At 41.3% G+C, this 11,103-nt stretch overlaps 1 protein-coding gene across 1 annotated transcript; it reads right to left on the bottom strand.

The window, feature by feature from the left end:
- Positions 1-801: 801 nt before the first annotated feature.
- Positions 802-5,454, bottom strand: ndufb8 (NADH:ubiquinone oxidoreductase subunit B8). The gene is made up of 5 exons (XM_077000507.1): positions 5,296-5,454; positions 4,532-4,658; positions 2,480-2,579; positions 2,152-2,307; positions 802-953 (listed from the first exon to the last, which is right to left on the bottom strand). Exons 1-5 carry the CDS (start codon positions 5,417-5,419, stop codon positions 861-863), a joined length of 600 nt encoding a protein of 199 aa, XP_076856622.1. The 5' UTR covers positions 5,420-5,454; the 3' UTR covers positions 802-860.
- Between the last annotated feature and the right edge of the window lie 5,649 nt (positions 5,455-11,103).

The raw sequence follows: 11,103 nt of genomic DNA, 5'->3' as shown, positions 1-11,103 counted from the left end.
CTGGATGAGTGCCTGACACCATCTGTCAAACATGGTGGAGGTAATGTGATGGTCTGGGGTTGCTTTGGTGCTGGTAAAGTGGGAGATTTGTACAAGGTAAAAGGGATTTTGAATAAGGAAGGCTATCACTCCATTTTGCAACACCATGCCATACCCTGTGGACAGCACTTGATTGGAGCCAATTTCATCCTGCAACAGGACAATGACCCAAAGCACACCTCCAAATTATGCACAAACTATTTAGAGAAGAAGCAGCCAGCTGGTGTTTTATCGGTAATGGAGTGGCCAGCGCAGTCACCAGATCTCAACCCCATTGAGCTGTTGTGGGAGCAGCTTGACCGTATGGTACGAAAAAAGTGCCCATCAACCCAATCAAACTTGTGTGAGCGGCTTCTGGAAGCATGGGGTGAAATTTCTCCAGATTACCTCAGCAAATTAACAGCTAGAATGCCAAAGGTCTGCAATGCTGTAATTGCTGCTAAGGGAGCATTCTTTGACGAAAGCAAAGTTTAAAGTAGAAAATTATTTCAAATAAAAAAGAAAAACATTATTTCTACCTTGTCAATGTCTGGACTATATTTCTATTCATTTTGCAACTCATTTGATAAATAAAAGTATGAGATTTCAGGGAAAACACAATTGTCTAGGTGACCCCAAACTTTTGAACGGTAGTGTACATGCTGGGTGAGGACTCCCCACGTTGGGGCTTATACAAAGCACATGGTTCTCACTTCAACAAGAACCATTACAATATGAAAAAAAAAACAAACTGCAATAAAATTCACAATAATGCTCAAACCATTAATGTTAATTATTTTCACTTTATTAGAGACAAATATACACTAGTTACATAATATTAATTATATTTCATAATGCTTCACTGTTTCTGGTTCTTTCTCTGGATCGCCACCATTCTCCAAATAAAGATTGTTGTAAGGATACTGTTTAGGAGCCTGCAGTTAGAAAAAAGATACAGAAGGATAATCAATTGGACTTAATCAGAAACATTCATGCTGTTGACATCAATTAAATAGTGACACATAGTTATTGGTATATTTAAAAGCCTTTGCAAGAGCAAATATAATTAAAACATACAAATGAACAAGTCGAAAATAATTTATGCTCTGTGCACAATAAGTTAACAGTATGCTTGTACTTGAAATGATAGCCCTGATTATTATTATCATCATCATCATCATGTGAGATATATGAGAGCGTCCAGAGTTTTTGGTGCCATGATGCTAAAGGATCTACGGCCAGCCGAGCACAGTCTGGACTACGATGTTGACAGTAATCCAAAACCAGAGGACCTCTGTGTATGGGAGGGACAGTAATCCAGAACCAGAGGACATCAGTGTATGGGAGGGACACTAGGGGAGAAGGAGTTTGATATGATGGAGCTTGACCATCAGTGACTTAAGTGAATGCTGAGGGGTATGGTTAACCAGGGTAATCGATGAAGAACCAGGGTGCTGGGGGCCAGTTTTATAGAGTGTACGAGGATTTTAGCAGCTGAGTTTAGTACATATTGAGTGGCTGTAGATGGAGTGCTGATGGAGTTACAGTAGTCTAAATAGGATGTAACAAAGTCAATCAGAACAGCAGTAAAATAGCGTTATTACCTTGACCTAATTGCAGAGTATGACTGTCTAAAGGGGAGGATGGTGTGAGGGAGACCATAAGGAAGGTTAAATGGGTTACATTACATATCTGTGGCAGAGCCCAAAGGATCACCTAATACAAACAACTGAACTAGCTGAATTTCTAAGTTAGCTCCAGCCTGTTTTAACCAGGTTTTAATAGGATAAGACCACCATCAATGAAACCCATTATCAACTGCTAGTCACATTAACGTGAATGTGCTGCAGTAAAAACTATGAAATGACCCAAAGCCTCCAGACGCAGCACATAAGACATTTTCTCTCTGGACAATGTGTGCAGTTATAAGGAATAAGTATAATGGTGAACATACATTTAATCTTCATGGCGTGCATGATGTGCCAGATCAGTATTGACATCATCTATCGGTATAAAGATCATTTTCTGATCTTTCGAGCAAATAGCATGGTGTCACAGTAGTGGGGTGTCATTATGGGGAGCCTGTAGAGCTCACAACTCTGGCAGGGAAGACGTTCACCAGGCCAAACTCACCACAGGCTGGTAGGAAGGGAACACCTCCCCCAGGCCAAACATGAGCAGCATGAAGCCAATGAAACCCAGCAGTGTTTTACACATGGTGGCCCAGTCCACGGGGCTGGGGGATGTATCCACTCGGTTCCTGGTGAACATGTCAAACTCCCAGTGAATCTACAAACATGGAAAAAGAGGATAGAAGGAGAAATATGGTCAATAAACCTCCAAACCTTGGAGAGCCTGAGAACACAGGTGACAATTTATAAAATTATATGAGAATCAAGCACCAGTGCATTAGGAATGTGGTGCTGTGTGTACTACATCAAAAGAAAGACAAGTGTGTTACCGGCTCTCCCCAGTTTCTCCTGAGGTCAGGATGGTCCCACTGGTAGAATGGGTCCCGCTCTTGCTGAGACTTGTTAGGTAGCATTGGGTAGTCGCCGAACCTGTACAGCACAGACAAAGCAATAGTCCAGCCAAACCATCCATGTTAAATGTTAATGTAGACACCACAGGTCACAGTAAAATGTTACCTCAATGTAACTTGGTTTTAACTTAGTGTACTAACCGAAAAGTTACGAAAAACATTTGTACATTAAACGAAATTAAGAATGAGTAATGAAATCTAGAACTGACATCCATTACTTTATGTCTAGTCTTATGGGTAAAATATAATCTCAGAATACTACATCAGAAGAACAATTCAACTCAATGGATGCCCATTACATCGAGGTAAACCCTATCATACCAGGAGCAGGATTTGTATTGGTGCATCTCTGTCTGAACCAACGATCACTATATACTTGGGTCTCATTCAGAGCAGGCATCCAATCCAATCCAATTTATTTATATAGCACTTTAAAACAACAGCAAGTGTCAACCAAAGTGCTGCACACATATGCACAACATCTACAAACGGTAGTGCAAAAACAAGAAAATAAAAGACACTAAAAGGATTAAACAATAACTAATTAACTGAATTAAAAGCCAGTGAGAAAAGATGGCATTTTAAGCGAGACTTAAAAACAGGGAAGGACTCTATCTGCCTGATGTTAAGGGGGAGGTCATTCCACAGTTTTGGTCCCGCAACCGAAAAGGAGCGATCACCTCGGCATTTCCTCACCGTCCTGGGAACCGTTAGAAGGCTCTGATCTGTTGACCTTAACGAACGGGCGGGATTATGCGGTTGCAATAGTTCGGACAGGTATTTAGGGGCTAAACCATGAAGAGATTTAAAAACTGTTAAAAGAATCTTAAAATGAATGCGAGATTGAACCGGAAGCCAGTGCAGTGACTTTAAGACTGGAGTGATATGTTCCCGTTTTCTTGTACTCGTCAACAGCCGTGCAGCAGCATTCTGTACAAGCTGTAGCCTCTTAATGGACTTCTGGTCGAGCCCAAAGTAGAGAGCATTACAATAGTCGAGTCGTTTTGTGATAAAAGCATGAATTAAAATCTCAAAATGCTGACTAGGGAGGGCTGATTTGATTTTTGCCAACTGTCTAAGTTGAAAGAAACTTGCCTTATCAACCGCACTAATCTGAGCATCGAACTTCAGATTGCAGTCCGATTTCACACCGAGATTAGTTACTGTGGGTTTCAAGTATTGTGTCAGTGCACCCAATTCACCCACATTGACAACAGGTTTATTTGGACCAAACACAATTAGCTCGGTTTTCTTTTCATTAAAATACAGAAAATTAGGCGACATCCACGCCCTGCAAAAGTTGCTCTAATGCATGAAAGCTTTGTCGCTGTAGAGGCATGTAAATTTGTGTGTCGTTCGCATAAAAATGGAATGAAACACCATGCCTTCTAAGGATTGATCCAAGAGGGAGGAGGTATAATGAAAAGAGCAACGGTCCAAGAATAGACCCCTGAGCCACACCACATGTGAGAGGGGCTACAGAAGACTCTGTGGCCCCCAAACGAACAGAAAAACTCCGGCGTGTTAGGTAGGACTTGAATCACTGCAGGGCACAGCCTTGAATACCCACGTATTTGTGAAGTCGAGACAAGAGGATTTTATGGTCCACTGTATCGAAGGCAGCAGTTAAATCCAGTAAAACAAGTACGACACTATGACCTTTATCAGTGGCTAAGAGAACATCATTAAGAACTCTAAGTAATGCAGATTCCGTGCTATGCAATGATTTAAAACCAGATTGAAATTTCTCAAGAATTTTGTGTTCTTCTAAGAACACCGACAGCTGCTGGTAAACAACCTTTTCTAATATTTTGGAGACAAATGGGAGCCTGGAAATAGGCCTAAAATTTGAAAGGACCGAAGTGTCCAGACCGGGCTTCTTAATTAGTGGTTGAACCACAGCGTGCTTAAAACAATCAGGCACAATCCCGTTTATCATATGACATGACATATGGCATGACAGCTACTCACCCCCTGCCATCGTTGGGATATGGTTGGTAGTCCTCCGGCCGCAGGTTGTATTTCTTGGCAGCAGCAGCCCATTCCGTTGCGTTTTTGGGGTAAGGTCCTGGCAGCATGTCCTTAGACACCCCAGACGCTGCAACCAAACAGCACATATTTAAGTTCTGTAATGTATTAATCGCATTTACAGCCTGGAGAAGAACCCTGGATTCCAGGGGAGCATAAACTCATTCAGTAAAGGAAGCCAACTCTGCTTACACTAACATTTTTTGTAATGGGTCTTCACAAGGTGTTTATGTTGTGAGCTTTTCCTTCCTCTTTTGTTTAACAAACAAAAATAGTTGCCACATGCTCTGGGTATAAACGACTTTCATTCCCAAACCACAATCCCTCAGAAAAACGTGCAAATAATTTCATGAGGAATAGTTAATCATCTGGTTATTTAAACTCAGTGCTGTAAACACCAGGATCCAACATATCAAGTCAGCTAGGTGAGCTAGTTAACTAAGTTAGTCTAAGCAAGCTAACGTATCACTCGGATATGGTTAGCCAAATTAATTACTGTTAGTTTCATAAAACCAGGAACATTCCCAAAGCGTCGGCTACTCTTTCAAAACATTAAATTCACTCAACATCGGACATTAGCTAGTTAGCTAATCTAACGTTGCACTATACATTCTATCAAGGTTAAATAGAACTCAGTAATCTCATTAAGGATTACAGACAGGTTCACGCACGCATATAATTGCAGACTACATATTGCATAAACCGACCTGCCCTTGCTCCAAAAATCACATTAGAAATTCTTTGTCCTTTTCCGTTGACAAGAGCTCGAGCCAAAAGACCTGCTCGAAAGGCCGCCATGTTAACTGTGCGCTGACATTGAGGACTACGCATGCGCAAGACACCCCGCAACTCTGCAACTCTTTCTAACAAGTACTGTAGGCTCTGCGGCACAGAGTGCGTGGGCGTGCGTCAAACCTCCTATCACACTTCAGAACACATATCCAACCATCCAATCACAGTTCAGAACGGTCACTTCAAGCATCCAATCGTTTTCAATCATTCTGTCAGACTTTTGTACACTTTTCTTAAAGCCGCCAGGTGTATTTTACCCAGTGTAAACAAAATACGGAGTCTATGGAGCTGTGAAACCGAACGCAAGTACGATTGGGTGATAATGGCCAACAGCAGGTACAGAAACGATGAAGTTGAGTAAAAGTAGATATCCAGTGTCAAATATTACTGCAGTAACAGTAAACGTCCTCCCTTTACATCTCCATTAGAGTCAAAGTACTAATGTTTTTACCTTCAAACGTACTTAAGGATGAAAGGTAAAAGCTCCATCATTTACTATGGCTACAATATTCTGCTACAATTTCTGTAACAGAATCAACTAATTTTAGGTGTCACTCAGTGTCCTGTCTTTAAGAAGAAGTGCTCACTGTACAGTCATGGCCAAATGTTTTGAGAATATTATATTTTCACATGATCTGCTGCCCTCTGGTTTTTATGTGTGTTTGTCAGATGGTTTATATCACATACAGAAATATAATTGCAATCATATTATGAGTAACAAAAGCTTTTATTGACAGTTAGAACGAGTTAATGCAGCAAGTCAATATTTGCAGTGTTGACCCTTCTTCAGGACCTCTGCAATTCTCTGTGGCATGCTCTCAATCAACTTCTGGACCAAATCCTGACTGATAGCAGTCCATTCTTGCACAATCAATGCTTGCATTTTGTCAGAATGTGTAGGTTTCTGTTTGTCCACCCGTCTCTTGATGATTGACCACAAGTTCTCAATGGGATTAGGATCTGGGGAGTTTCCAGGCCATGGACCCAAAATCTAATGTTTTGTTCCCTGATCCATTTAGTTATCACCTTTGCTTTATGGCAAGGTGCTCCATCATGCTGGAAAAGGCATTGTTGATCACCAAACTGCTCTTGGATGGTTGGGAGAAGTTGCTCTCAGGACATTCTGGTACCATTCTTTATTCATGGCTGTGTTTTTAGGCAAGACTGTGAGCCGATTCCCTTGGCTGAGAAGCAACCCCACACATGAATGGTATCAGGATGCTTTACAGTTGGCATAAGACTGGTGGTAGCGCTCACCTCGTCTTCTCCAAACAAGCCGTTTTCCAGATGTCCCAAACAATTGGAAAGAGGATTCATCAGAGAAAATGACTTTAGCCCAGTCCTCAGCAGTCCACTCCCTGTACCTTTTGCAGAATATCAGTCTGTCCCTGATGGTTTTTCTGGAGAGAAATGGCTTCTTTGCTGCCCTCCTTGAGACCAGGCCTTGCTCCAAGAGTCTCCGCAACACAGTGCGCGCAGATGCACTCACACCTGTCTGCTGCCATTCCTGCTGCCATAGATTGTTGACTGAGGTGCGATCTTTCTAGTTGTGATACTCTTCCCTGTTAGGTCATTTTTGTGCAGTGCAATGATGACTGCACGTGTTTCTTTAGAGATAACCATGCAGAAGAGAAACAATGATGCTAAGCACCAGCCTCCTTTTAAAGTGTCCAGTGGTGTCATTCTTACTTAATCATGACAGATTGATCTCCAGCCCTGTCCTCATCAACACCCACACCTGTGTTAATGGAGCAATCACTGAAACGATGTTAGCTGGTCCTTTTAAGGCAGGGCTGCAATGAAGTTGAAATGTATTTTGGGGGATAAAGTTTATTTTCTAGGCAAATATTGACTTTGCAATTAATTGCTGTTAAGCTGATCACTCTTTATAACATTCTGGAGTATAAGCAAATTTCCATTATAAAAACTGAAGCAGTAGACTTTGTAAAAATTTATATTTGTATCATTCTCAAAACTTTTGGCCATGACTGTACTGCAGCTCTCATTAAAAATGGGGCATGACTGGTTGTGTTGGATTACTTTCATGTATTTTACCAGGAGGAAATGCCTGGAAGATGTGATATCCAGGATGAGAGGGGTTAGTTCATCATCCTGCTGATGTAACTGAGATGTATACAACATAGCATCCCTTAGAAAACATAATTTAAACATGTACTTATGTAATGCAAACTCGCCTTTGTCACCTGTCCTTGGAACAGCTCCACCATATCTAGTGCATAGCCATGTGGAGGTCTCTAATCATTCCAGTTTAACAAACATAAGAATCAGACACATCAGAACTGCAATTATGGATGGTGCTGACAAATTATTGAACCGAAACAAAGATTTAAACATTATTTATTTGAAATTGTTAAATTTTGCAATAAATATTGCAATGCAAAAAATTTGAAAATCATCATCAATTAATCAGCATGACAAGCCATCTGTCAAAATGCAACAGATCCATTTAAGAAATGATTTGCATGCAAACCTGCCAGATTTAGCTTATCAGATTCTCAAATTTATTTTGATGATCCCACCTCAAAACCGCCACCAAATGATGTAGAGAGCAAATTGTAAATTACAAAAACATTGCAGCCTTTATTAACATGAATATACACCAGAAATGTCCTAAAATTATGCATAAAAACAGCAATGAGTAACCTGTCTCCATCCTGTTTCCCTTGTAAGTCAAGAGTGGTCCAAACCACCCAATACTGAACACCCATGGTTACCTTTGATAGCGTCTTTGTGCGTTTTGGTGATTTTTTTAAATGTTTTTTTTTCCCTCGATTTTCCCTCCATGGGCAGCGGGTGAGCTTTTGTTTTTTGCTGCAGATACTAAGATTTTTTGTTGTTTGGCTCAGCTGCATTTGATGTTTTTCATTTTTGTTCTCTTGAAGGGTTGGTTTTTTGCCTGATTTTGTACGTTTTCCTGTCTGGTTTTGATGTCTGAGGCTGATAGCACGTCTGGACAATAAGGTACGGAACCTGAGCACCAACAAGGAACAGTAGATGGCGCTGTTGGACAGCTGCCAGCCCCAAGCTATTTATCTGAAAACTTGAGAACTGATCTTCCATCTACTTCTAAGGGACATGGCACAGAATCTTTTGTGAGTTGGTGTTGCCGCTTTAAGGTCTCAGCTATGCTCCTCCGGCTACTGACTACTGACTCCAGCTTCAGCTCTATAATTGCCTGGATGATGTAACATTTTTGTATTGGGATAGCTTGTCTCCTGCTGGCCAGCAAATCTATAACCCGATTAAAGATAAAACTCATGAAAGTTTTTTGGCTCTACCATTTTTTCACTCATGTGAATGCTCTCTCTCTCTCATAAGCCTGGTGAGAGTTTGGATGTGTGCAGTGTAGACTGTACACATGATGTCATCAGAAGGGGAGAAATGTTCCCATTTTGTGGCAGGTTTGGACTCAGATTTGTAATAAAAAATTCACAAGATGGTGCATCCAACATGGAGGGAATTGTTGTCATCGGTGTTGTTGTGGGAAAATAATACTTGCTTTACCCAGCACTTGGATTCTTGGTCTGCTCTTGGGAGGACCTGTCCCCAGCCTCGCAGACCTCCTTATGGGAGGACATGTCCCCAGCCTCGCAAACCTCCTTATGGGAGCACCCATCCCCAGCCTCGCAGACCTCCTTATGGGAGGACATGTCGTTCCTCAGAGATGTTCATCACACAGCTGATGCAGATGTTTAGGACTGCACATCCATGATGTTTCACCACATCCTAAAGGTGATCAGGTTACTGTGGAGGCGATTTCAGCACCCTTCACTCATTGTAATGTTCAAGAGGCCAGTTTGAGATTATTTGAACTTTGTAACATAGCACATTACCCTGTTGGAAATAGCCATCAGAAGATGGGTATACTGTGTCTATAAATCAGAATCAGGCTTTATTTGACAAGCTGGGGCAGATAAAAGACATAGGGCAGACAAGTTAACTAAATATGAAGTAGGATGAAAAAATAATATGAAATGTAAATTCATGTAATTCATGCAAATTATATATATGTATGACATCTGGCACATCAACAAGGCATTTTCACCCAGACAACTGCCGCTTACCAGCTGTTTTTCAGGCCTTTCTCTGTAAACTAGTGATATGATATTTGATGCAGAGACATGAAAGCTCACATCACTATTACAAACGACACTGATTCAACACAGTGAAATCAAAAAATAGAGTTAGGGTTATATCAAATATTAAAGCTGGGTTTACATCAAAGTTAGGGTTAGGCTAAGTAATTAGTAACATCAAATATAGGTTTAGGGTTAGTAATATCAAACATATAATGTTAGAGTTTGGGGTATATCAAAGTTAGAGTAAGGGGTATATCAAACCCAGAACCGGTTCAGACATTTCTGGGGCTCTAAGCAAATTTTTATAAGGGCCCTCCTACCTGAACTGTGACAATTTTTTGAAAGTTGCACCTGAATCTGCACTAGTGTTGATTGGGTTACTGGGTGAGTGTTTAGTTTCACTTTTAGTTTTGCTTAATCTACTGTAGTGCCTGTGGGTTGACCCTGGGGGGCGGGTCGGGGGGGGGGGGGGGGGGGGGGATGTTGTGCCTGCCAGTGGGTGGCCTCTGGGCGGGGTCTGGGGGGGGGGGGGGGGTGGCGTAACGTAAGTTGTTGGTTCTCCGCCAGTTGAGTATGATGAGGCTCAGGGATTCCGTGTCATACTGTAAAATTAATGGCCCGATTAACGTAAATTAAAAACCAGGACATTTCCACAGTTTTAAAAAATATCCCGGGACGCCCGGGACAGGACGTGAAATACGGACATGTCCCGGGAAATACGGACGTTTGGTCACCCTATATATATATTTAAAAAATGAGATAAAAATGTAAGTCGCTCTGGATAAGGGCGTCTGCCAAATGCCATAAATGTAAATGAGACCAGGGGGTCTTCCTTTATTTGCAGGTCCCTGCGCATCGTGCGTTGTGAATATATAGGGCACTCTTGCTCGGATCAAACTTATTATAGTTAAGGTTATGGTCATATCAAACATCAAAGTTAGGGTTATATTACAGTTAGGGTTATGTCAAATTTATATCAAAGTTAGGCTTATATCGAACTTCAAACATCGCTGCAAAAACTGTTCCATTGCTGTTTTTTTTATGAAATGTGAAAATGGTGGAGTGCTTAATTGCAATGCAGCGCATTGTGCATGAAACTCCCAGTAGCCTATATTAGAAGCTTCTGGAACACTCAGACTAGCCTGTCTAATCACGCCACGTTCAACATTTCTTAAATCAACTTTTCTGTAAGTTTAAACTTCAGCAGGTTGTCTTGATCATGTCCACGTGTTATATGACACGAGTTTCTGCTATGTGATTGGCAGAGTTGGACATTCCAAGTTCAGAAAGTAATAGTCCTCGCCAAGATTTTGCACAGGCTTCCAGGATTGTGATGATTCCACTAATTTTTACCTGACTTGCACTAATTAGAAAATACAGCAAGCTTGAGTAAAATCCTGGGAAGGAGTTTTGCTTTCTGAAACTGGAATGTCCACCTCTGGTGATTGGCTGATGAGTAGGCCTAATAAAGTGCGTTACATTATAATATGGTATGTGAGTGTACGTCGACATCAATGTGCGTCTTCGTTGTTTCAGGAACGGGGGGGTCGCATAGGAATCTCATGTGAAATTTCTTACTAGCAGTGCCACGTTAGCAATGGTGATAAACACAAGCTCTAATGG

Source organism: Brachyhypopomus gauderio, chromosome 3 (assembly GCF_052324685.1).
Source record: "Brachyhypopomus gauderio isolate BG-103 chromosome 3, BGAUD_0.2, whole genome shotgun sequence".
NCBI classification, from domain to species: Eukaryota; Metazoa; Chordata; class Actinopteri; order Gymnotiformes; family Hypopomidae; genus Brachyhypopomus; species Brachyhypopomus gauderio.
This window is presented reverse-complemented; position numbering and strand designations above follow the sequence as displayed.